The sequence below is a fragment of the Panthera tigris genome, chromosome D3 (genome assembly GCF_018350195.1).
Source record: "Panthera tigris isolate Pti1 chromosome D3, P.tigris_Pti1_mat1.1, whole genome shotgun sequence".
NCBI lineage: Eukaryota > Metazoa > Chordata > Mammalia > Carnivora > Felidae > Panthera > Panthera tigris.
The window spans coordinates 69,810,668-69,837,923 of NC_056671.1; the positions used below are offsets into that span (position 1 = coordinate 69,810,668).

General features: G+C 49.4%; 1 protein-coding gene across 2 annotated transcripts in view; it reads left to right on the plus strand.

The window, feature by feature from the left end:
* Nucleotides 1-27,256, plus strand: part of MAPK4 (mitogen-activated protein kinase 4) — a 52,276-nt gene that overhangs the window by 18,893 nt on the left and 6,127 nt on the right. For both annotated transcript variants that reach the window (XM_042962146.1, XM_042962147.1), the window contains exons 2-3: nucleotides 22,236-22,380; nucleotides 24,105-24,266. In XM_042962146.1, coding sequence (XP_042818080.1) covers nucleotides 22,236-22,380; nucleotides 24,105-24,266 — 307 coding nt within the window. The remainder of the gene's footprint in view (nucleotides 1-22,235; nucleotides 22,381-24,104; nucleotides 24,267-27,256) is intronic.

The following is a 27,256-nucleotide window of genomic DNA, read 5'->3' on the forward strand; positions in this document are numbered from 1 at the left end:
TGGTGGTTTCACAGTTGCATACGTATGTCAAAACATACCAAAATTGTACACTTTAAATGTGTGCAGTTGTGTGTCACTTATACCTCAATAAAGCTGTTTTAAAGTAAAAATACTCAATCAAATAGTTGAATGCCAGCTATGATCTAGATTCTGAGGATACAAGACTGAAACTCAAGACCTGCCTTCATGGAGTTTATATGTAAGTGGAAAGCTCATACAGACTAGGTATTTTTAACAGTCCCAGAGTTTGCCCACACAATTCCTTCAGCCCCAGATGGAGAGTTCCCTCTCTGAGAAGAGCTGGAAACCTGGCACGGCTGGATGCAGGGCTGCGTGGGGTTGGGGCTCGGCCACAGAACAATGGTTGGATTTGCTCCTCTCTTTCTGGACCCCCTTCAGCAACAGACTCACCATCCATGTTCCCACGCTGTCCAAAAGGAAGTGGGTCCGGCGTGGTGGTTCCTCTTATCTGAGCGGAGAAGATGGGGGCACACAGAACTGCTGAGCCAGGGGGGTCTACATTTGCAGACAGAGGATGCCAAGTAAAGATGGAGAGTCAGGGGTGGAGAGAGAGCGAGCCTGTCTGATCACTGGAGAGCTCTCTGGTCAGTGTTTCCAGTCCTTAGGGGGCTTGACTCTCTCCTCACCCCTCATCTGCGTCCAGTACTTTTGGAGGAGCCCATCTTTTTTGCTTTAACTCTATTGAGTGGCTTCTGTTATTGCAGCTAAGAAGCCCTTTACTCCTTTCATTCCTTTGGGTGGATGGGGAAGAGGAGAGAACCTCAGCATCACACGGGCGTGGGCTGGAGCAGCTCCCGCTGTCCTCAGAGCAGCTGTACAGGGCTGCAGATGGCAGCAGGCCTGGCTGAACCCCCCACCCCCACCCCACACACACATGCTCTTGAGAAGCCATTGGCAGGAAGGCACTGGGATGGAGTTGGAAAGAAATGGGGGCTGTTGCAGGGATTAGCAAGGAGGTTCAAGGAAGACCTGGAAACATTGAACCAAAGGGCCAGGAGCAAGGGGTGTGTGAGGTGACCTGCGGGCGTCACATTCTGCAGACTTGGCACTCAGGAGGACATACAGGCCCCAGCTTTGCTCGCCTGCCATTCCTCTCGCTCCTTCTCCTGTCTCCTCCTCCTCCTGCCTGCCTGTTTCTGGGCCTCCTTGCTCAGGGCATTCACAGTGGGCATTTCACAGTCCAGTAGCAATCACAGACTAAAGAAGCTCCTCGTTTGAGAACAAAACCCTGGCCTGAGGTTCAGACGATGTGATTTCTAGCCTCCATTCCACTCCCAAGTCACCAAGTGATCAGGAGCAAATATCACTGCTCTGTGCCTCGGTTTCCCCCATCTGGAAATGAAAACAGTGGTTACTGGCTTTTTCTCTCTCCCGAGGGCACTGAATCAGAATTAGAAGTTAAGGCAATTTCAAAGACCAGCAGTGAGACCAGCAGGCTGGTGTCAGAGGCCTGGGTCCCAGCCCTTCTTCCTGTGCCTTGAGTGAGGAAGGCACCCACCTCGTGAGGCGCTGCTTCCTCACTGTCACGTGAAAGAGCGTAGGGACCTACACCCCCCACAGATGGCCATGGGACAGAGACAGGGACAGAGATAGGCCTGCGCCATGCATGTGTGAGGAGGCACCGTGGCCACCTAAAACCGGCCGTCGGGTACTTACTGAGCCACTCCAGGGCTCCCATCTCTGCGCCTTCTTCTGCTGTCCACCTCGAGACAGGACCCCAGGGTTGTAGGTGCAGAACTGGGTGGGATTAAAGCAGTGTTCATCCCCGTACTTCTGGGCTTCGCCCTGCACCCTCGGGAATCCCAACGGGGCCAGTTCTGTGTAGGTCATCCTCAGACTGTGTTTGGGAGAAGCAGCCTGGTTTAAAGACTGTCCTCTCCTTCGAGTGGTCCCAAGGAATGACACTTGGGGCATCCAGCTTCCCCTTGGGGGGAGGGTTCTGTTGTGTCTGTGATGTGTGTCTGCTGCATCCACAGGGTGTCCTGAATTAGAGAACAGCTCATCTCGCTCCCCCAGGGGCCTCCCAAAAAGTGATTGCCTGAGGTGATACTAGGGTCTGGATTTGACTCTGAGAAGCAAACAAATGACAATATAACAAAAACAATCTTGCCGGCAATTCCCTTGCTCTTTGGTTTTTCACTTCACATTGGTTCCTGGTCTGAACATTCTGCGGACGAGATGCTGCATTTTCTACACTTCTCTCTGCAGCCTTGCTCCATAATGTACTAAAATGCAGGAAGACCAGAAAGCTAATGAAGTCATTCAGTTATCAAAAATTGAATTCTGTTCCCTGGGTGCTATGTACCAAGGCAGGAAATTGAATGGGGACATTTTAGAGATATTTCCAGCAACAGGGGTTGAAACAAAAAGTCTTTTCTGCTTAACCCCCATTCAGCCAGAACCCCAAACCGCCTGCTAAATAGCATTGAAACCGTCCATGCTATGTTTTTGCAACATTCTGCTTCATTTTGAACAATGGATTTTCTTAATTTGTAACTCCTGATTGACGCGAACCAAAGCTGTCCGACTTTGTGCTTGATGGGTAGCTAAATGAAGGGCGTGTTTGTTGCCAAAGCCACCACTCATTCTGCAAAGGAATTTGCTGCAAGTTCCCTTTAAGTTTGTGCATTTCAAGCAGAAGGAGATTTCCCTCCATTCAGAATTTGCCCGAGTTTTCTGGAATATGTCTGCTGCTTGCAATGAGACTCCTGAAATCTAGCTCAGTTTATTGACCTGTGTGGGTGCCCAGGGCCATCCAAAAAAGGGGTGCTTGTCCTTCGGCTCCACTCTGGCTGATGGGAAGAAAGGGGAGCAGAGCTTGGGCTGAGGTTGCAGATTCTCAGCAGTGAGACCATTGAGGCCAGACAGGATGGATCTGAGGTCCCTGACAAATCCACCTGCCACCCTGCCCCCTGGTCTCCACAACACTCGGAGGGGGACAACCCGGAAGGGAGGGAGTGCCGGGCCTGAGAGCCCCAGAAGGCTCACCTGCCCCAGGCTGGTTCTTCTGCCTGCTGGCACATTGCTTCACCTGCCTCGGCTGTTTTAGATCATCAGAGTGACCTCCTCACCCAGCCGCTCTGACCTTGCCTCTCTCCACAGCCTTTTCTTTATAGATGGTAGAAAAGGAAAATGATAGGGGTGCCTGGGTGGTTCAGTCGGTTACAGGTCCAACTTGATTTCAGCTCAGGTCATGATCTCATTGTTTGTGGGATGGAGCCCCGAGTCAGGCTCTGCACCGACAGCAGGGAGCCTGCTTGGGATTCTCTCTCTCCCGCTCTCCCTCTCTCCCTCTCTCTCTCTGCCCCTCCCATGCTCACTCTCTCTCATAAATAAATAAAAATTAAAAGAAAGAAAACAGGAAAATGGTAGCTGTACTCCTGTTTATGTATGCTTTTGCCTTTCTAAACCACTGCCACCCCTATGTTTTTAAATCCAGGTGTGAGTTTACATGCAAATTACACTAAATCTCCTTCCAGAGGAGCATCTTGCTACTATCAACAGCTTGACAAAGTGAGTTAACATAGCCTGACATATTTCAGAGGACCCAAACTCACACAGAGAGCAAGACATTTGGAACAGAAATTTAAAGAGCTTTAAACAGAGACTATAAACAAGTAAGAGATCCTGCACCGTGCAGCCATTTAAAAAGCTCATTTTGTCCTAATGGGAAGTTTTCTGTAATCAATGAAGTGAAGAAAGCAGTTAAGGTAAAGTATGATGGGATAAAATTGTTTTATTTTTGGAAAGAAAGTTAACGTGTGTGTTCAGGGAGGGAGGGAAAGAAAAACAGGAACTGCACTAAATTGTAATTATTTGTAGGGAACAGGGTTGGCGGTGTCTTGAGAATCAGGAATGATTTTCACTTTAAAGTTTACTTCTTAAATGACTAAACTGTTGGAAGAAACAAAGCTGTACCACTTGGCAATTAAAAAATAAAATCTTAATCTGTCATGTAAGACAGCTAAATGAGAGCACCAGAAATGAATCAGCCAAGAAGGCAGGGCATGTCTGAGAAGGACGGGGCACCAGAGAGGTAGAGAAGGAACAAGAGTTTGACTTAACTCTCTTTATAATGAAAGGATTCCTGGTCAGCTGAAATTTGACAGATTTTTGCTTTGTGATGGACAAAAACAATTATGAAGGTCTGTACCATTGAACTTAACAAATACTGGGGCATAATATGTGCAATAGCCTAGTCTATGTATATATGGGACTTTCTACACACATTGTCATTTAAGTGCCTATGTGGCATCCAAGTAGATAGTTTTCTAAAGCCAATCGTCCTCAAGTCAGAGTATTAAAAAAAAAAAAGGGGGGTGCCTGGGTGGCTCAGTTGGTTAAGCAGCCGACTTCGGCTCAGGTCATGATCTCGTGGTCTGTGAGTTCAAGCCCTGCATCAGGCTCTGTGCTGACAGCTCAGAGCCTGGAGCCTGTTTCAGATTCTGTGTCTCCCTCTCGCTGACCCTCCCCCATTCATGCTCTGTCTCTCTCTGTCTCAAAGATAAATAAACGTTAAAAGAAAAGAAAAAAAAAAGACATCTCGCCTAGAGAATTGCTTTGCAAAATAGGTTTCTATCATCCTCGGGTTTTACTTGAAAGGATGTTCAGTAGTAGGCTCTGGCCCAGTCCACTTTTGTGAAGAAAACAGCCCCAGTGGTTTAAGAGAGTGAGAGGGTCTAGAACCTGGGCTGATTTTAGACAAAACTGCAGAGTTGGTTGAGGCTATCTTGTAATCTTCCGGTCTCCCCTCTCTGCATCCCCTCCCCGTCATTAGAGCTTCCATCCACAGTTGCCTGCCCCCCATCTCCTTCCCTGGTCTCCCTCATCGCCTCGTTCCTTCTCTCAAAATCCTGCGTAGATCTTGAAAACAAAGCCGCAGTCAGTCATTTACACTGTAGTGTGAATTTTAGCACACAGTCATGTGCAGCCTGGTGATACTTCTATTTTAAGTTTTACTCTTCACTGTAAAAAGGGAAAGTTGAATCCCAAGGAAAGAGATGTTCAGGCATCAGCCAGCAGGTGGAGGCAGTATTTTTCAAGCAACCTTCCTGCTGCTCTAGAAATCATACCACCTGACTGTTGTCTGCCTATAGCCAAGGTCTTGGGTATTCTCACCCAGAGCCTCGCTGCAGGGCCTCATCCAGTCCCAGTTGGCCTCCTCTCCACTCTCGAGAGGAAATACTTCATTGTTCTCCAAGCACTACATGGTACATGCTACCCTGGAGTGTAGCCATCAGGATATAAGCCCTGGTCCTGTTCCTTAAAAAATGTGTGACCTTGAACAAGTTATTTATCCTCTAAGCTCAATGTTCTTACCTGTAAGAAGAAAGTAACAGAACCTATTTCATAGGTTTGTTCTAAGGACTGAATTAAATAAAGAATGCGAAGTGCTTAGCACAGTGCTTGGCAGGGAGGAACCCTCAGTAGACGGAGCTCTTCTTTTTTTTTTTTTTTTTTTTTTTTTTTTTTAACGTTTATTTATCTTCGGGACAGAGAGAGACAGAGCATGAACGGGGGAGGGGCAGAGACAGAGGGAGACACAGAATCGGAAGCAGGCTCCAGGCTCTGAGCCATCAGCCCAGAGCCTGACGCGGGGCTTGAACTCACGGACCGTGAGATCGTGACCTGAGCTGAAGTCGGAAGCTTAACTGACTGAGCCACCCAGGCGCCCCTAGACGGAGCTCTTCTTATGACTTGACGGAACAGAGCCAGGGCGTGTGTGAGGAAAGGAAAAAAAGGACCAGAGCCAGCTAGATGGGATGGGACAACTCGGGCAAGGACACCTGTTTCTATCAACTCAGCTTCCAGCCAGTGATCTCCTCTGGTGTCCCATGGGGGAGAGCACCGCGTGGGGCTGGCTGACAGCTCCCAAGTGCAATATAAATTTTGGACTCGTGAGTAAGGACAGGAGTCCTGTCTTGCAGCCCCATTCATCTGAGCCACAGGCAAAATGGAGGGTAGATTCTAAACTGCTAAACAGATGGCTCCCAGCCCATACACAAAGGGTCTACATTTCACCTGAGCCAGCGTACCCTCACTTTTGCACACGATTCCAACAAACTTCATTATCTGGTTGTCAAATCCCCAATGGATTAGGGGCAACAAACTAGGGACTGCAGAGAGAAGTGACAGCTGAGAGTCTGACAAGGAAGGAGACAGGAGAAAAAGGCAGACATCAGCATTAACCAAAAAAATCACAGCCATCAGGCTCTGGAGAGGGGTTTCTGCCTTCCTTTGATATCCGCGAGCTGCCGTGTGTGAGGACTCGGGATCCTGCTGTTCAAAATCTTGACCCTGCAGAAGGGTGTTAAATCACAGTCTATTTTAAGAAGCCAGCTGTGTGTACGATGTGAATGATGATAGAAACTTGGATTGGTAAAGCCCTTTCTTTCCAGGGTCCAGTGACTTCCCACAGGTTTGATTATTTGGTTACCGGATGATTCCCATGGGAATCCCGTGGAATAGGTAGGACTGTATTGCTGTCTCCCATTTTACAGATGAGGAAACTAAGACTGAGGGTGGCTAAGATTGCCGAGGCTTATGTGACTAGTGAGTGGTATGTCCGGTGCTCTTTCCGACCCAGACATTTTCAAACGGTGTTCCTCGGGGCCCTGGGGTTCTGCCCAGGGGCTGCCACAGGGGTGCAGGGCAGGCCCACGATCACGTCTGTGACTTCCCACCTCTGACTCAATAGGAAGTGCCCAGTAAGAGCAAGAGACATCGGATGGGGAAGAATCAAAGAGGTCCTGCTGCTTGGAAGAAAACAAAAAAAGAATGAGAGAGAACCAGAGCTTTGAAGCTATTGAAAACTGTGCCCTTAATATTCTGGGAACATTTCTATCCAAAATGATTACAATCAAAAGAAAGTCGTGGGACTGTATGCATATGGGGTAAACCTCCTGCTCTCTGGCAAACAGCCAGCCCGAATCCCTTCCGCCAAGCATGTCCCCGTCTTGCGGGACTCGGTTTCTCTGGGAGCTGCCCCTGGTGGGCCCAGCCTCCGACCTTAGGTGGGCATTTCTCCACCTCCTTTCTCCACAGCCACTTCCCACACACGCAAAGTGCTCAGGCCACCCGGGGCTCTTGGTGCCTTCCATAGTCCCTGTTCCCATGGTGTCCTCACCATCCAGCAGCCCCGCTGTAAGCACTTTAGAGTGGGCTCGTGGCCGCCTATATCTCCCCAGCTGTGAACACTTAATACTCGGCGAATGAATGACAGGTGTCCTTCTGCGTCTTAACAGCGGCCCCCCCTGCACACCCGGAATGTTACCCCATGTAATTTATTCTGAACCTGGGACTAGCAGGCCCGGCAGAAGACTTCCTGGAAGAGTTATCTGCATAGAGAGGGCTTTGGTGACACCACATAGGTGGCACTAATGTACCCAGGAAGATACGGCCTTATTGCCAGCCTCTGGCTCTGCCGCCTCCTTCACCCTGCACCCACACCACCCTCTCGGAGAGAGACAGGAGAGCGGCATCCAGATGGCAGTCATTAACGTCCCGTCACTGTCCCCATCACCAGACTCTGACAGTGAAACGTGTGTGCTGGGTATAGTAAGGGGGCAATCATGCTTCTCCTTCAGCTGGTCGCTCTCAGAAACCAGTGTGAATTGAACGCGCTTGGTAAACAGCACTGTTTACTGTCCTGCCACGGATGATCAAACCAGAAAGCCAGAGCACAGACTAAAATCTCAGCACAGCAGACAAGGTGGCAGGAAATACCCAGTGTGAAATGAGTGACACGGGTCTTTTGGTGAAAACGTTCCTTCCCGTCCCCCTCTTCTAGTCCCATCTTCCCTCTAAATTAGAGCTCATTTGGAAAGAGCATGTCTTAAGGGCGTGGGTGTGAAGGTGGCCTTGAGGGTTGGCAGGACCTGGGTGGGGAGTGAGAGAGGAAGCATTCCAGGTGAGGGCAACTGCAAGGGAACCGTGGGGGACATCTCACGGATGGCAGCGCGTCACTCCAGGGGAGCAGGGAGTGGAAGGCTGGAAGGCTGGGAAGGGAAGAGGGCAGATGGGTGAGAACCTCAGAGCTCACGCTGAGGAGTTTGGGCATCACAAACACAAGGAAACCATTGAAGCCTCCATCAAAACAGAGCCTGGGGGCGCCTGGGTGGCTCAGTCGGTTAAGTGTCCAATTCTTGGTCTCCACTCAGGTCATGATCACGTGGTTCGTGAGTTCAAGCCCCGTATCCGGCTCTGTGTTGACAGCGTGGATGGAGCCTGCTTGGGATTCTGTCTCCTTCTCTCTCTGCCCCTTCCCCTGCTTGCTTTCTGTATCTTTCTCAAAATAAATACAAATAAACTTAAAAAAAAACAAACAGAGCCTGAGAAAGGAAGGGCAGAGTGACAGTATTCAAGCGGAGTGCATCACACATTTTCTGTTTAATCCTGGCAGCACCCTTAGGAGGTGTTCTCTCCATTGTGTGCAGATGAGGAAGCTGAGGTTCAGTGAGGTTGAGAGAGTTACTCTAAGTCACCAGCAAGTCAGCTGCTGGCCCAGGACTTGAACCTCCTGTTCCCGACACGGCATGTGAGGCATCTCTGTCTGGCAGGGGAGCACAGGCTGCAGGGACACCAGAGCCAGGTGCTCCTGCTAAGGAAAGTGCTTCAGGGCACTCTGGACCCCCAGCACGGGGGCACCTGAGAGTCAGGTCACCAGCAGAAAAGGGACGCCAGAAAGGACTTGGGAGAAGTTTGATTTTTGCTGCTTAAAAACACAGATGGAAATCGTCATTGTGGGAAGAAAACGAAATGAAACCCATCATGGGGTCTGGGCTTGGTAATCGTTTGCTAGAGCTCCTGTCCACAAAGCACCACAAACCGAGCGGCTTGAAGAACAGAAACCTATTATCTCCCAGGTCTGGACGCTACCAGGCTGAGACCAAGGTGTTCTCCGGGTTGGTTCCTCTACGTGCTGAGAGGGAGAATCTATTCCGTGCCTGTCCCCTCGCTTCTGGCGCTTTGCTGGCAGTCTTTGGCGTGTCTTGGCTTGTAGAAGCTTCACTCCATCTCTGCCTTCGCCTTAGGGCTTCCTCCCCACGTGGATGTCTGTGTCCAAATCTCCCCTTTCAATAAGGACACCAGTCATACTGGGTTGAGGTCCATCCTGATGACTTCCTCTTAACTAATTACATCTGCATTGACCCTATTTCCAATTCAGTTCTGACCTGGAGTTGGAACACACTTCACAGGTTAAGGGCCTTTCCCCAAAGGACTGCCCTCACTTCAGTCATCAGCCACTGCATACTCTTTTGGGGGAGCCAAGGAATTTGCTTTTTGGCTGTTCCTCTAAAAGTGAAACCAAGGGTTTTGGCTCTTGGTAAAGGAATTTAAGGCAGCCAGGTGGCAAGGGGAGATCAGAGACCTTTGCTGGTGGCCAGGGATCATACCAGCTTGTCTTGTAAGCAGGGAAAGAAACATCCTTCAGAACCACCCTGGCTTCCACGGTAATCTTCCCCTCTTCACAAGCTCTCTGGGGTGACGAGACAATCTGCCTCCGCCTATGAGAAGACAGGTCCTGCCATAGTTTACTCTAAGGAAGGTTCCTAGACTACGTACCTGCTTCCCTATCTTGAAAATCCTGACAACATGCCTCCCTGTCTGCCTCCGCCGCTCCCTCTTCTTTGGCCCTTATTCCTGCTCGGGGCCAGATACACTGCAGTGTTCACGAAGCCAAACTCAGGACCTCTCACGATGTGTTCACGTGGTCATATATTTCTGTAATATTTGCAAACTTAGATATTTTGACAGCAGTTAGCTAAGAACTTGTCTCTTTCCATTCTGACGTGCCCCCCCCCCCCCCACCACACTTGCCCTCCTGTCGGGTGGCGCTGGAATGGCCCGGCACTGGGGACCTCTGAGAGGAGGTTGGGCTAGGGGAACGTTTAGCTTGGGTTTAGCGGGATCTAGTTACATGGTGTGCAGTTCCTTTTATATACAATTCGGTTGTTGGTGGAGGAGTAGCTTGCAGGAGTCCTTCTGTGGCCACTGAATCAAGTCATGGAGTGTCCTCACACAAAGGGAGCAGGGACCCCCTGTGGCTACCCCCCAGCCCCGCTTGGTTAACGACAGCCTGGTTAATGAGTGCCATCAATTCAAAACATAGAAGTTTAGTCACCACATGAGAAAACTAGAAAAGCCCCCAAATCTTACAGCCTATGTACAGATGAGTGCCCAGTGGGTACGGTTTGCCCCAAATTTGACAATAGTCCTAAAAACTTACGTGACCTGACCAAATGACTAGTTTTGGCGCCGAGAGAAAATTATAAAATACCAATCTTTCTAAAGTGTCCGCCGTAATAGAGGAAAGACTGAGTTAGATTTTCAGTGATCTTTCAAAGACTGAACTAGCTTTAACTTCTGGCTGTAACAAAAGTATATTACAAAATTGTCACAGAGGGGTGCCTGGGTGGCACAGTCAGTTAAGTGTCCAACGTCGGCCTAGATCATGATCTCATGGTTCATGGGTTTGGGCCCCACGTCGGGCTCTGTGTTGACAGCTCAGAGTCTGGAGCCTGCTTGGGATTCTCTGTTTCCCTCCTCTTTCTGCCCCTCCCCTGCTTGCATTCTGTCACTCTCTCTCTCTCTCAAAAACAAAATAAACCTTAAAAAGTTTTTTAAACAAAATTATCATAGAAGAGATGATCAGAGATTATGCAGTACATTCACGTGTTCGCTACCTGCAGTTTGGCAAGCAGCTAATTGGTAAAAATGTTATTTTTGTGAATTATGTGATGTTCATAGTATTTGCCAGCTTTTTCTAATTTTTAATCTGCAGTTTTCTGATTCAAAAATAAATATTCAATTTCACACCTGATTTTGTGTTCATAATTTCCATATATTTTTTTTTAATGTTTATTTTTGAGACAGAGAGAGACAGAGCATGAACAGGGGAAGGGCAGAGAGAGAGGGAGACACAGAATCTGAAACAGGCTCCAGGCTCTGAGCTGTCAGCACAGAGCCCGACGCGGGGCTTGAACCCACGGACCGTGAGATCATGACCTGAGCCGAAGTCGGACGCTCAACCGACCGAGCCACCCAGGCACCCCCATAATTTCATATTTTTAAGAGGCCTCCAAAACCTCTTCACACAGTGACTGCCCCACCCTTCCCTCACCCAGCACTGAGTGTCCCTGACTTAATGATGGTCTTTGCAATCAAACCAGCAAACTACCTGTGCAGAATTGGCTTGTAAGCTCCCTGAGGACAGCCCCCCAACTCAGAGTCCCTCACACACAGCCAGACCCACCAGAAAAATTTAAGAAATGCCTGTCAACAAAGCTTCTGAAATGGGACCGGAATTCCCCAGAGCAGGTGACTCGGGCAGTCCCTCAGCGAGTGAGACATTTCAGAAATGAGATGTGTGCTGGGGACCTGCAGGGTTTTTTTTGGAAGAGAAGTGTTTCTGCAGAGACAAGATGTGATCCTTGATTAATAATGTGATCCAGGCAGCCCAGCGGCCAAGGAGAGAAGACCCTTCTTGAGGGCAGGGGCAGACAGGGTTACTGAGCCCAGAGCTGGGTTCTGACCCTGACAGGAGCAACATTGAAGGGGGGCTGGAGCTGGTGTCAGGGCCTTTCGGCCAGCCCACCCACAGGCCTCCTCCATCCCCTGCAGCCTGTGCTTCCCCAGTGGTTGGGGGAAGGGGGCAACGGCACCCATCCAACAGGCCTGCCCTGCCCCCACGGGCCTGCACTGCCCACCCTTGAGGCCAGAGTCTCGGTGAACTCTGAGTAGCCAGCATTTCTGAGGGCTTTTGTAACATGTAGTCACCTGTGCCTTCAGCCTCTTCTGCCTGCGGACCTGGGGCACAGCAGGTGTAAGCGGTCCCTGCCCTCAGGGGCCCAGAGATAAGTGAGGCTCGAAGTGTGAGTTTTCATTCCACAGGAGCCATGATGACATTAGACCTTGCTAATATAATAGAAGACAATGGCTAATAGGTCAATATGTTTCCTCTCCCAGGTAGTAAACGTGTAAACAAGGACCTGGCCCAGTCTTTCCCAAGGCATCTGGAGAAAGATTGGTCCCCAGGATACACCTAGAAAACAATGGTTATGTGGACAAAGAGGTATGACAGGTGGTATATCCTGAATCCCCACCTAGGAGATCCTGAGACTGTAAATAAACTTCTTCGTTATTGCCCACCTGCCCCAAGGGTGTTCGTTCACACAGTGTTATCTCCTCCTGCCAGCATTTTGGGGATGTTGACCCATTTTGGGAAACACTGAACTAAAAACAGTGACTCTGTAGTGGAGACTTTCCGGCCTCAGGACAGAGAGGTAGCCAAGTTCAGAAGTAGCAGAGTTTTTCTGGCTCATTCTCCCACGTTCTACAGGCAGCTACTTCCTTTCCTACGTACAGGCTGGACCCTGTCCGGAGCTTGCCCACAGCAGGAGCTTAGCACTGACCAGTGCCAACTTCCCCAGGCTCCTGCCCTTCAAAGGCCCCTGAGATAGGGATTTCTAACCCCTTCAGGTAAGCTGCCTGGGCCCAGTGCCAGTCCCACCCACAGCCATCTGTATAATCCAGCCACCCCCCCCCCCCAGGGTTCTAAAATCTGCCACACCCTTCTAAATTCCACCGGACCCTGCTTCCATAGAAAAAAGCAAGACCATCTCACTTTTCTTAGTCTCGATTCCATCTTAGTTATCTTTTTTTTATGTGTATTTATTTTGAAAGGGAGAGAAAGCGCAAGTCGGGGAGGGGCAGAGAGAGGGAGAAAGAGAGAATCCCAAGCAAACTCCGTGCAGTCAGTGCAGAGTCCCATGCAGGGCCTCGAACTCACCAACCCAGAGATCATGACCTGAACCTAAGTCAGATGCCTAACCAGATGAGCCACCCAGGCACCCCTCCATCTTCGTTAGCTTTAACAAAGGTTGTGATTTATACCTCAGAGCCTTCTGAGAAAGGAAAGCCCAAGAAAGTTCCATTTATTCTTCTGAGAATGCTCTGTAAACTAAACGGGGGAGAATTCTTATCCTCTGGGAAGGGATGGTATATGAGCAGCTGTGAGGGGAAGGCCAGAAATAGGAACAGAACTGTCTGCTGTGGGACTGGGTGATGTTGGTACTGGGTCGTTGACTTCCCTGCCTCAACTCCCTGCCAAAGAGCAGGGACAGTGATAGTGCCCACCCTGTGAGACTATCATGACAATCATGAAAGAACACAGAGAGCTCAGGAGGGTACCTGCCACGTGGTCAGCCCCTGGCAAATGTTCATTATTATTGTACACCTTACTCCACAGTGCCCTGGGGTTAGCCTTCTCTTCCTTTTTGAGAGTGGAGGGGGGAACGATGCACTAAGGTGCTGAGTCTGACCTCCGGGTTGACCCCCAGCAAGATTAGCAGCACAAAGGGCCCAGCTACCACAATGCAGCCTCAAGATAATGTCAGATGGAGATTCACAGCCGCGGCTCACACCTGAGGGAGCCCCAAGATTTCAGAGGGCTGGAGTTGAACATGGCTGTTACCCTTGCCCTGTGATATTCACATGGCCAGCCAACCTCCAAATAATTTATTGACTGGCAGTCGATTCCTGAGATTCCACTGTGGGCCTATCAAGCCAGGCAGAGGATGTAAGGGCTGCAATAATTTCCCCATATAGAAAATGAAAAAAAATGTATTTATTTTTACATTAGCTGAGCTAATGCTGGCAAAAAGAAAAAAAGAAAAATCCCTTGTGCATAAGGGGTGTTCCACAGACTTTAGTTCTACCCCGCGTAAAGATGTTCTCAGTTACTTTTATCTGGATGTTGTTGAGAGATCTCCAAGGAGGGTTTGCTAGGTGAGGGGAGAAAGTTGAAAGTGCTGCTCTCATTTGGGGATGGAGGTGGGGGACAGAAAGGAAGACTGGGACTCACAGATCAACATCTTTGATGTTCCCCCTATGGCTACGAGAGTCACTAATGTCCCCTTATCACAGAGGCTTTCCCCGACCACCCACCTAATCTATCTCCTTACCCTGCTTTACTTTCACTCTATCTCCTTACCCTGCTTTATTTTCATTCCTGGTACTATCTTCACCGGACATATTATACATTCATTTGTTCATCTATCTGTCCTGCTAACAAAGATGCTCCGTGATTATAGGGACTTCGTTTTGTTCGCTGCTGGGATTGAATCTCAGCACTGCCAACTTTTAGCTCATCTGGCCTTGGCCAAGTTATTCACCGCTCTATACTTTTCTCACAGGGTCATTTTAATAATGAAATGGGCCAATAATAGAGTAGCACTTGGCGTAGTGCCTAGCATGTCGTACGTTTTCAATAAATGGCAGCCGTTGTTATTATAGGTTGCTTTCCAGTAAATTTTTACTTCCTTGGGGTCAGCTGCCTGGAGAAGACCTCTGTGGCTATTCAAGGATTCATCTCATCCTGAGAGGAGCTAAAAATAGAAGCTACACTAATTGGGGAACCTTGAAAACACTGTTTACCCTTCAAAGCAGGTGGACCAAGATCTATGGGACACTGGGTCTCAAGTGTGGCTATAAACCGAAATCACCTGGGGAGTTTTAAAAAGTACTAATGCTCGGGGCCTACCCGCAGAGATTCTGACGTCATTGCTTATGGCAGGTGGCCTGAGAATCGGGATTCTCTGAAGTTCCCCAGGTGCTTCTGATGGGTAGCAGTTTTGAGAGCAGCTGCCCCAGGGTGCTGCCAGATTGCCCTGTGAAAGTCAGCGAGACAAATGTCTAATTATGGCCTGGCAGTTAATGCATCTTCCTAAAAGGAGTCTTTGCTCACAGACCAGCCCATTAAAAATGAGCCACTTTGGCCCAGCAGGGCCCCCCATTTATTTATTTTTTTTTTTAATTTTTTTTAACGTTTATTTATTTTTGAGACAGAGAGAGACAGAGCATGAACAGGGGAGGGGCAGAGAGAGAGGGAGACACAGAATCTGAAACAGGCTCCAGGCTCTGAGCTGTCAGCACAGAGCACACGCAGGGCTCGAACCCACGGACCGTGAGATCATGACCTGAGCTGAAGTCGGACGCTCAACCGACCAAGCCACCCAGGCGCCCCAGGGCCCCTCATTTAAAGTTTGCTGTGTTGTGGTGCAGCATCCTAGGACTCTAGCGCCCCGCAGAGGGAAACTTGGAGACCAGGAACTCAAGCAGATGGGGAAACTGAGGCTGAAGCAGCTTAACAAGCCTTCCCTCCATCGACCTCTCTAACCAGCTCAGCGGCGCATCCCTGGTGACGATGGCGGGAGGACAGCCGGCGATCCCGGTACATCTCCAGACAAACAAATCATTTTGTCATGTCTTTGAACTGTGGTAGAATTCAGACTTCACGGTTTGGACCCCATGAGGGTCATGGCCAGAGCTTTTACCTGTGATGTAAGCTGTAGTTGAATTAGAAGGCAACTGCATTTCAAGAAAGTGCTTTTTAAAAGGCAGCCCACCCCGTTGCTCCCACTTTCCTGCTGCCTAAAGGTAAGGGGAAGTAGATTATGCTGAGAGAAATAAGCCAGTGACAAAAAGACGGTACAGTCAGATTGACAGAGACGAAGTAGGCGGGTGGTTGCCAGGGGCCGGGGGCACGCAGTCTGGGATCGTCTTGCATGGGTACAGACTCACTTGTGTGAGATGGATGGATGGATTCACAACAGTGTGAACGTACTCGGTGTCGCTGAATTGTACACTTAAAACTGCTGACGATGGTGAATTTTATGTTGAGTGTATTTTGCCACGGTTGAAAATAAAGTATTAAAAAAAATTCTTTTTTAAGTTCATTTCTTCTGAGAGACAGAGTGAGTGGGGGAGGGGCAGAGAGAGAGGATCCCAAGCAGGCTCCGCACCTGCCAGCGAGGAGCCCGACGCCAGGCTCCATCTCCCAAACCATGAGATGGTGACCTGAGCCAAAACCAAGAGCTGGACGCTTAACCGACTGAGCCACCCAGGCACCCTGAGAATAAATTCTTTTTTAAAAAAGCGATTCTATCACAATTTTTTAAAATATAAAGACAGGAAACCACATGGAGGCTGCAGACCTATAGGAACTTAACTGGGCTTTGGTTGATTTCCATGGAGACCTAGGCAGAGACTGTGAATTTCATTGGACAGGATCCCCTAGAGCATGGAATGGGGAAGGGGCAGCCCTGAAAAAAGGGGACATATGAGCATTTAGGGCATCTTGAAGGTAATGAAAACTCCGTGCAGCTGATTTAACCATATTATTCCTTTCCCCGTGTGCCTTTCAGCTGCATAAACAGAATGTACCCGATGACTTACTAAGGATTGTGCTGTGCACTTGGCTTTTAAGATTGTGTGTTCCTTTCCTCGGCTTGAGAGGTTCCCTGCTGCACATTTTCATGGAAATGAGTTTAATAGAATGAGTGTGGAGTCAACAATAAGAACGGCTATTTGGCTGTGGTGTTCTTTCTTTTTAAAAAGGCTTCTAGCACGCCTGATACGGATATTGGCACAAGTAAGAATTATACCTTCAGGGGGAAAAGACTGGAGAGGGGGGGACCGTACCTCTGTGCTTAGAGGGGCCTCTGGGAGAGTGTTGTTTTTCTAAATGATCTTTTGATGGGTGTCTGTAACACAAAGAATTAACCCCTATTATAGGTCAGCTTGCTGCTCTGAATGAGAAATCTGCCTGGCCTGCGAGCAAGGCGGATCATAATTCCTTAGGGCAAGGCGTGATATTAAAGGTCAGCGATGGCTTTGCTGGTCCAAGGTCAGTGCTGCAGCATCAGCATCACCTTGTCCCCCTGATGAAACGGAATCTGCTTTCAATCAGCCCAGATCCCTGAGTATTCGAGTGCACGCCACAGTCTTGGAAGCTGTGCTCTAGATGTCCACCAGGAGGGTGGTGTTGGCACGTCTCTCCACAAGCTTGTCCGTGCTGTGCCCGGACACCTCAGCCTGTTAGGAGCCCAGTCCCCCACTTAGTTTTAGAGGGTTTCCTCACGTGAAAGGCAGCAGAGCTGCATATTCAGATGGGGGGTGCTACATCCGCACAGCCTGGGGTGGAACCCAGCTTGTCTCTTACAGCCTGTGTGACCACAGATAGAGTGCTTCCCCTCTCTGTGCCTCAGATTCCTCTCTGTAAAAATGGATATAATGAGAGTCCCTACCTCATGGGGGTGTTATGAGGATGAAGTGAGTTGATCCATATGAAGCAGAGCAGTTTGAGGAGTTCGGTAAATGTTAGCTATTATTATCGTATTACATAGATTTCTGTCTCATGCTTTGGCTCACGTGTGTCTCCAGAGTCTCAGCGAACGAGCTTCACTCCTCATCCATATGATAGACTTGCAAATGCCTAAAGGCAGCTCTCATGCCACACACCCCCCCATTCCATGTGTGACTTTCCCATTCCTTGTGTGTATTCTTTCAATTTCCACGGCACGCTCACCACAAGGTCTTCTGGGAACTAGCACGTCCACAAGAATCACAGCATCCATGCAACACCCCCATTGGCCCCTGAGGCTAAAAATTCTACTCCTCCATAGCCTGATTTCTTTTTCCCTTGACCTAGTTTCTTCTAGATCAGACAGGGGTGTATTTGTGTGCTGCAAGGAAGCGTGGTGCCCAGGGGCCTTCCCAAGGCCTCCCTGAGCCCCATGATCCCCTGCTATCCAGAGAGTAGCGTCTTGCTGTCGGCCAGGGCTTGCAGGTTTCTTCAGGCTGCGAGCAACAAGGACTGCAGAGCCTGTAACTGCTGTGCTCCATGAACACCCTCCCCGGCACTAAGAATCAGCAAGAGCCATACCGTAGGAGGAAGGCCTGCCCAGGGCCAACGGGAAAAGCCGAGCAACCTCTCCCAGCATAAAGTGAAGCTCCTGTCCTGCTCCCGACCACTCCTTCCCCAATTCCGCAGCCCTCCTTTGTTCTTCCTGGTGTTCTCAAACTGGGAGGGGGTGGCGCACGGGTTCCCTGGGGAGTTCATTCAAGATGGACATCCATGACTCCAAGCCAGTAACTTTGGGCGATCTGTACATCTCACAAGCACTTCCCCTGGTTCCCATTGTTGGGGGTCCTTGGCAACCACTAACTTTCAGAATAAAGGTCATTCTCCTCTGCCTCTTCCCTCATCCCATTTGTCCACATGCCCAGATTTCTCTCTGTCCCCTGAACACATTCCAGGTCTTCCCCCCCCCCCACCGTCTTTACTCACACTGGTGCCCATTGTCACCACAAAACCACCTAAGATGTCCCCATCCTTTAAGACCAGCTCGAACCTCATTGGCGTGGAGCCTTCCCTGACCCACTGCTAAACAGACATGCCCCTGTGCATTCTAAGTATGCCTCTTCCTCGCTGCTTACCAGGACTCTGATGTGCAGTGTGGTGGAGGTCCAGCAACGTACAGGTTAGAGCATGACTCTGGAGCCAGACATCCTGGGCCACTTCCTGGTCATATGACCTTGGGCGGGTTGTGTTACTACTCTGTGAAGAGCCTACATCGAGAGGCTGATGGGAAGACTACAGAATGAATGCACGTAAAATGCTAACACAGCGCTCGGCACAGAGCAAGTCCCACGTAAATGTTGACCGAGATCATTTCCTTATCCTTCCGACAATCATAGTCAGTATTTCATCTTTTTGACCGCATTATATGCTCTTTGAAGGCAGGGAAGGTTTTAATCATCACCTTTGTTTCCACACACAGGGACAACACCTGGCAGAGACTTCTGGTAGAGGAGGTGAGGCTGTCGGAACCCCCGCCCCCCAGCCTGGCCTGGACGCAGGGGTGGCCCTAAGCAGCCATTCAGTATGAGGGGAGAAACCAACCTTCCCACCTTGTCCTCCCCACACCACGCACTCAGCTACTGTGGCCTGGGCTTTCATTCTTCAGGGACTGTGTCCCCATTTAAATTCGCCCTCTCCTCATGAGGGGTCAGAAGGGTGAAATGGAAGGCTTATTGGAACATGCTTCTCCCCCAACCTTCCTTCTGTCTCCCAGACACAAGAGATCAGGCTCAGAGCGGGTGGAGGCATAGAAACAAGTGGCCCAGACCGGGAGCCCACCCTGTGCTCGCTCGCTGGAGCAGCGGGCTGGGGCCCACCCTTCTGGGGTGAGGGTGAGCAAGTCTGTTCCCCATTCCCTGGCAGGCGGCTGGGACTGAGCACAGTGCCCCCTGCTCTCTCTGCAAAGAAGATGCTCAGAGCATTAATTATACCTTCCCGTTGGATCTGTCGGGGGTCCCTAATTACCCTCCTCAGAGGCCGGCTGCTGCTAGATTATTTCCCAAACACCTACGATGCTTTTGCAAAATCAAAGCCTCCCCTTGGCTGTACCTGACGCTACAAAGAAGCAAAATGGACTGGTCAGAGCAATAGATGAAGAAGGCCCGAAGGCCCCCTGACGGGGTCTCGACGGGAAATCCTGTCCAACCGTCCCCCAGCAGCACCTCCAGAATCAGCTTCCCACCGGAACACCAATGGATGGGGTGGCAGGAGGAGAGGGACCCTCGGGAAAGGGCAACTCCAGTCTTGCCTCTCACATGCTGAGAGGTGGCCGCGGATAAGTGTAGGAGTGTTGGTTTCCTGTCTCCTCGGAGCCGTGACGCCTTCCGACTCGCTCAACAGTGCACCGTGTGAGACCAGGTCTGATGATTGAGGACAGGCTCCTCTACAACTATCCCCACCCGCAGGCTCTGGCAGGAAAGCCATTTAAGGATACCAGCTGAGCCGATGTACTTACTGATTTGTGAGCCCTTCTGATAAAACTGAGTCTCCACTCCTGGATATTCTTTAAAGATATTTTCTTTTCATTCTAGAGGATTCTGACTTTTGCCCAATCACTCCACTGAAACTTTCTTGAATTCAGATCACCAGTATGCTGTGGGTCCCAGAGCCACTCTTGCTCAGACACTGCGGGCTCATCCCAGCTGAGGGCAGGACCCCTGCCACCATGTCCCCAGGTCTGCCCCACCAACCAGGAAGGGAGCCTCCTGCTGATCCCCAAATTCTCCTCTGCCCTATGGCTTCTGAAACACATCAGTATGTCTTCTCTATATTTTCAAAAGGGCTTGAGAGGCAAGTAACCAGAGGGAAGCGGCAGCTCGTGGTTAAGGAAAAAGCATCAGGTTCTAGATTTTCATTCAAAAGTAAGGAAGAGCTGTGAGTGAACTTTCTTAGCTGCTATCATGGCCTGGCCCTTATTTCTGGCCCAGGGGCAGCGTTGCCCAGGCAAACATCATTGTTTTACTTTCAAGGCATGTATTTCTGGAAGGGAGCCCCCGCTCCCCCACCCCTCTGTGTGCCCACTGCAGTCCTAGATGCTGCAGAGAGCCAGAAGTTAATTACAGGAAATTCCATTCCCTAAAAGACTGTTCATTTACATATCAGAGAAAACTCCCCTTATATCACCTCCCCTCTGGGTGACTCCGCTTTAGTCTCTGGCAGTCTCAGCCTCTGACTAGAAAATAAATCAGACCATTCTTTATTTACAAACCGCCCACCCAGAAGTGAACTTCTACAGTTTGGCTTGTGTCTGTAATTTTTTTAAAGATTTTATTTTATGTATTTTTTTTTAATTTTTATTTGTTTTGAGATGGGGGTGGGCAGGGTGGGGGTGGGAGAATCCCAAGCAGGCTCCATACTGTCAGTGCAGAGCCCAGTGTGGGGCTTGAACTCATGAACCATGAGATCATGACCTGAGCCAAAACCAAGAGTCGGACACTTAACCGACTGAGCCACCAAGGTGCCCTAAGATTTTTTTTCTTTTTAAGTAATCTCTACACCCAACATGGGGGTTGAACTCACAGCCCTGAGATCAAGAGTTGCATGCTCTACTGACTGAGCCAGCCAGGCATCCCAAGTGTCTGTAATTTTTAGAATCAAACTTAAACTCCTAACAACCAACTGCACATACAACAACATGTATGAGTCTGGCTGCATTATGCTAATGGAAGGAATTTAACCTCAAAAAGCAGCTATGACTCCATTTATAGGACATTCTGTACAAAGCAAAACTAGAGGACAGAAAGCAGTGGTCGCTAGGGGGCTGGGGGAAAGGCAGGTGACCAGAAGGGGACCTGAGGGGATAGTAAGGAGTCCATTTGGGTCGGAGCATTGAGATCGGGGAAGCTCTGTGTCATTTCCTCTCTCCCTGCTTCCCTCCACCAGTTTGAGGCCCTACTCTGAGGAAGTATGTGCCACAGAGGAGAGAAAACTGCTGTCATAATTGCAGGCTCTCAGAAGGTTTCAAACATTTAATAAATCTTTGCTTAACACATAAAGAGAGTCTAGATGTTGATCAAAAGCTCCTGGGTATTTGGGCTTCTTAAGTTTTCATCTGCTTTAGCCTGGGTCTGTGATACTTCTTCAGCCAGTAAAAAGGACAATTCAAATGCTAAATGGGGAGTTCCATCAGCAGATAACAAGACCATCCCTAAAGTCTCCCATGGTATCCCCTCAGTCTGAATTGTCTCACCTTGACCCCAAAATGGGTCTACCTTCTCAATTTAAAGAGACTGTTCCAGGTAATCCAAATGGACACCTCACAGGTTACATTGTGGGGTAAACGTTCTGCATTATGTAGAAAACAATTTCCAAATTGCCTGGCTATATTTTCCATTCTGTGCTAAAACACTTATGTCATCACCATATCTTGTAAGGAAGGATTCCATCCCAGAGCACAAATCCCTGAGCAGTGGCTGAAGTCAGCTAGTACATCTGTCTGCCAAAAAGACACACTGTAGAACTCCCAGAATCCTCTGAGCCAACCAAAGCTGTGTCCACTCTGCCATTTAGGGCTGTTTCCATATGCTGTTCACCTGCACCCATTACGAAGCTGGCCTTATCCATTTTCAGCAGGGGCTCGGTGTCTCTGACATTGTAGCCACATTAATTCTACTCATCAGCACCAAAGTAACTGGCTTGATTTCAAATGTAGGGCTATTTCTGAGATGCAGTCACTGGATAAATGAAATTCCAGGTTCTCATCATTACTCCATTGATGGTGGTAATGAACTTGACTATGGTTCCTATTTATCCATCTTCTTACTAGATGAGGGCAGATTTGTTCTGCATGGTTACATCAAGTTGGGGTGGGAAAGTATTCTTTTTGAAATATTGGTATGTTGCCTCCCTGTCCACAGAGGAGAACCCCTGGGCCTCAGGTAAGGTTCAACAGTGAAGGGATCCAGAAAGGGGTGCTGCCTTCGGATGGGGAGAGATCCTCGAAGGAGGTGCTTGGGAGAGAGGGTATCTACACATGGCTGATCATCAGAACTGGGTTTTATTTGTCTTCCAGGGTTATCTGTCGGAAGGGTTGGTAACTAAGTGGTACCGCTCACCACGCCTGCTCCTCTCCCCGAACAACTACACCAAAGCCATCGACATGTGGGCCGCCGGCTGCATCCTGGCCGAGATGCTCACGGGGAGAATGCTCTTTGCCGGTAAGTCACTAGCCATGTCATCTGACTTCTCCTCTAGTGGCGTTCTGTAAAAAGGGCAAACTGAGTGCAAAAAAAGAAGAAGAAAAAAAAAAAAAAAACACAGCATGCCAATCACAAAACATCCTGGTCTTTCTCTTTAAAATGACCTGTGTGGGGTCATCTGGGTGGCTCAGTCGCTTAAGCGTCCAACTCTTCTTGATTTCAGCTCAGGTCATGATCTCATTGATCCTGAGATCGAGCCCCCGCCTCTGACTCTGTGCTGACAGCGTGGAACCTGCTTGCAATTCTCTCTCTCTCCCTCTCGCTCTGCCCCTCCATTGCTCCCTCTCTCCAAATAAATAAATAAACTTAAAAAATTAAAAAAAGGAAATTACCTGCACAGCCTTATGGAACTACTTGGAGGCACCTTATTATCATTTCAGGCAAAATACTGGAGAGGCTAAAAATAGTCTACTGAGCACAGAACTTTCAAAATCAAGTGACTACTTATACTCAGACACCTTGAGATTGACTCCTGAAAACATCTATCCTACATTTTCAGCCTCTTCCTCCTCTCTCCCTGCGACTATGAGCAGTCGGTCTGGAGTGTTCATTTGGACAGGGGCCCCTCAGGGGGCTCCCAGAGTCCCTGAGCTGTCCTCCGTGGGGGCAGCCAAAGGGGCTGCTTCAGAATAGAACCTGAGCTATAGGCACTCGCTGGGGCAGCACCATAGCATCCGCACGTGCTTAGTGCTACACAGGGCGTCGTTGGGGGACATAGAAGGGCCCCACCATAGGCCACCAGCTTCCGGCAGATGGGAGTCCTGTAGGAATTGGTGGTAAAGGGAGGGCCCTCTGAGCAGCTAGATGAGTCTGGGGACTTCTTGAATTTGGAGAGTCTTGGTTAAGGATTTAACCCGTAGAGGTAAGTGGAAGGGGTACTCAAGCAGAAGGGAAAATAGGAGCAGTGGAAATAAGAAGAGTCTAGAGGTCCAGGGGGACAAGGAAGAGAGAGACCTGAGCCTCACCAGCAGTGCCACAGCGCTGACACAGCATCAGTGTCTGGGCGGCAGGAGTTGTGAGTTCTGAGACTCCTAACGTCTGAAGCTCCTTAAGGACGAGCTTCCTGCCTGATGCCTGCCAGGAAGAAGGTGCTCAGTAAGTCATTATTGAGTGAATGAATGAAGGAGCGAATAAATGCCTGACTCCACTCCTGTTCCGCAGACCTGGCATAACCTGTCCTCCTCCCACTGCCTGAAGGAGTGAGCAGTACCACTTAGTTCCCAAGACACATTCCAAAGCCAATTTGTTATTTCTGAATTTCCCCCTCCTCATTGGGATCCTCCTAATTGGAAACCAAAAGGTGAGGCTCAGTCCTGGTTTTAAAATCATTTCCTTTCCCAGCCTGTGAAAGAACATGCAGAGAGGCATCTGGAAAGGGGACTTGGGAAGTCTTGGACCCGGCTTTTAGCTCTGGCTGATCAGTCTATATCAGACTGGTCCATTCCAGAAGCAGAGACATTTGACAAAGCCAAGCCCCAGAGATGGCAAGCAACCTGCCCACAGTCACACAGCAAGTTAGTGGCAGAGGGAAGACCAGAACCCAGGTGCCCTGGCCCCCGGCCCAGCGCTGCTCCCACTGTCCTGTGCTGCCCCTCCCAGGCCTCCTAGAACCACCTGGGGGCTTCCCTCACCCCAGCCACTTGGGCAGCTCCCTCGTAACCATCTCGTATTTGGCTCCCCAGGGGCCCACGAGCTGGAGCAGATGCAGCTCATCCTGGAGACCATCCCCGTGATCCGGGAGGAGGACAAAGACGAGCTGCTCAAGGTGATGCCTTCCTTCGTCAGCAGCACCTGGGAGGTGAAGCGGCCGCTGCGCAAGCTGCTGCCGGAAGTGAACAGCGAAGGTACCTCCGCGGGACAGCCAGGCCAGCACCCTGGAGGCCGTGCTCTGGCTTCACCCTGCGGGGCTAGGGGGGCGGTCTCCTTCCAAAAGGACGGAGCGAAGTCCTTAGACATAGGAGCCAAGGCCACTCCACTGCAGCAGGAATCTGCCCTAGCTACTTCCAGGCTGAGCGTCACTGGCCCCTGGAGTGCAGCCATCAGGCCCCCATCAAGGCAGTCGTTAGTGGTCTCCCATAGTCTACCCCTGTTTTTGCTTCCTTTTCCTTCTCATCTTTTTCACTTGCCTTCCTTCCTGCCCTGCTTCCTCTCCCTTTACCTTTTCCCCCTTGATGATGTGGTGCAGAGAATGTGAGATTTTTTTTCTTCATTTTTATATTTTAATATAATTTATTGTCCAGTTAACTAACATACAGTGTATACAGTGTGCTCTTGGCTTCGGGTGTAGATTCCCATGATTCATCGCTTACATACACCCAGTGCTCATCCCAGCAAGTGCCCTCCTCAGGTGCCCACCACCCATTTCCTCTCTCCCCCACACCCCTCCCCTCACTCATCAACCCTGAGTGTGTTCTGTGTATTTAAGAATCTCTTATGATTTGCCTCCCTCTCTGTTTGAAACTATGTTTTCCCCTTCTCTTCCCCCATGGTCTGTTAAGTTTCTCAAGTTCCACGTATGAGTGAAAACATAGGATATCTATCTGTCTTTCTCTGACTTATTTCACTTAGCATGATACCCTCCAGTTCCATCCACGTTGTTGCAAATGGCAGGATTTCATTCTTAGAGAATGTGAGTTTTATGAGCTTGAGACCCAGACCCAGACTCAATTCCCAATTCCATCAGTGAGTAGCTGTTTGGCCTTGAGCAAGTTTCTTAACTTCTCTGCATATCAGTTTCCTTAACTATAGAATGGGTATAATGATATGCGTCACATAGGGTCATCATGATGAGTAAGTAAAACAGAATTTGTAAAGCCCTGGGCATAGGATAGTTACTCATCAACTTAAATGTTAACATTATCACCAGGCCTCATACCTGCCAGAGGCTTCCTTAGGAGACCCTTCTATTAGGTAGGATACAGGTTCAGCCAATTGTAAGAGAGACCCAAATTCTTAATGATTTAAATGAGATTCATTTCTTTTTTAAGAAAAACGAAGTTAAGGGGTATCTGGCTGGCTCAGTCAGTGGAGCGTGTAACTCTTGATCTCCCGGTTGTGAGTTCGAGCCCCACATGGGTATAGAGATTACTTAAAATTAAATATTTGAAGAAAAGAAAAGTAAAAGGAAGTTACGAAGTTTATTTCTCTCTTATTTAATAATCTAAAAGCAAACAGTCCAGGCCCAACATGCTGAGCCTGCTATACAAAGTCACCCAGGGGCCTAAGCGCCTTCTATCTTATTATTCTGCCCTCTTACCACCTGGAGGAAAGTAGGGAAGGAGGGCGGGTCCCCTTGCCCTTAAGGTCATGGGCCAGAATTTGTACACCTCACTGTCACTCTTGTTTCGTTGGCCAGAACTTAGTCCCACAGCTCTACCTTGCTGCAGTGGAAGCTATAAAATGATATTTATTCTGTGCCACTTTGTGTCCTTATTACAAATTAGACCATCAGGAAAGCACTAACAATGTCTTTCAGAAATGTCCTTGGCCATGATCCCCATTCAATCATAAGCTGCCTCAGTTTTCCCTTCATTAAAGGAGAAGAGGGATCATTTGATTTCACCACAAACTAAGACTCAGCCCATGTATATTTACTTTGAGTCCTAGGCCCCTGTAGAAATCCCACCACAAGACAAGAGGTGCGTTTACCTCTCGGGAATTCTGGATCAGGGACGTGTCCCCCGTGTCCACACACATAGCAGCCCCTCGGGGACTTGGCTCTCAGAGTGGTGGGCTTTGTCTTGGCAAAATCAGAGTTGGTCCTGGAGGGATAAAGCGCCTCACTGTCACTGTCATCAGCAGCATCCACTGACGTTTATTAAGCCACCAGAGTGCTAGGGGTGGAAGTTCAGAGACACAAGAGGTGGTCTCGCTGGGAAGACCAGGAACACCTGCCAGGGATGAGAACAAAGACTAAGGAACACATCCGAAGGGGCCGGCGGGAGCCCCGGGTATTTGGGGAGAGGAAGGGAGCCACCACGCACCGAGAGGGACAGAGAAGCTGAACCAGGGGACGTGGTAAGGGCTCACATCGGCTGGACGAGTCACAGACCCGGCGGTAGGAAGTAAAGCTGGAGAGGTGAGAAGGACTGAGACGCTTAGGAGTTTGGACTCGATCCCGTAGCCAAACAGGTGTTCACTAAAGCTAGGCTGGCCCCACCCTCCCAACGTGCCAAAACTCAACTCCAAACAAAATTCTCTCGCCTGCCTGTGGCCGTGAAGAGGTCTCCAACTGATCTCTGGCTTTAGGAGGAGATGTCATTGGTACGAAATACCAGTGAGAGAAAGGGCGTCAGGCCCCCCTGCCCCGAAGAGCACTTGGTGACCCCCAGTCACTCCCTCTCCTGTACATTTGAGGCCCCGCAGGCCTGGGAAGAAGCAGGGGTGTCTCTCTGGCTGTAGCCCCCAGAGGCTCAAAGGACAGTCTAGTGACTCTGTCCCTCAGCATCTGACACAGCCATCTAGCCACAGGCGCGGGACAAGGGAGACAGTCCCTGAGACTGTATCGGGGCATCAGTTTTGAGCTCCATTTACTATAAGAAGTAATTATGTCATAGAGGTGCCTGAGTGGCTCGGGCAGTTAAGCATCTGACTTCAGCTCAGGTCACGATTTCATGGTTTGTGAGTTCGAGCCCCACATCAGCCCCGCGTCAGGCTCTGTGCTGACAGCTCCGAGCCTGGAGCCTGCTTCAGATTCTGTGTCTTCCTCTCTCTCTGTACCTTCCCTGCTCACTTTGTCTCTCTCTAAAAAATAAACATTAAAAAAATTTTTTTAAATAAAAAAATATATCATAAGTGACAAATGTGAAGAAATCTAATATCAAAACAAGTAAAA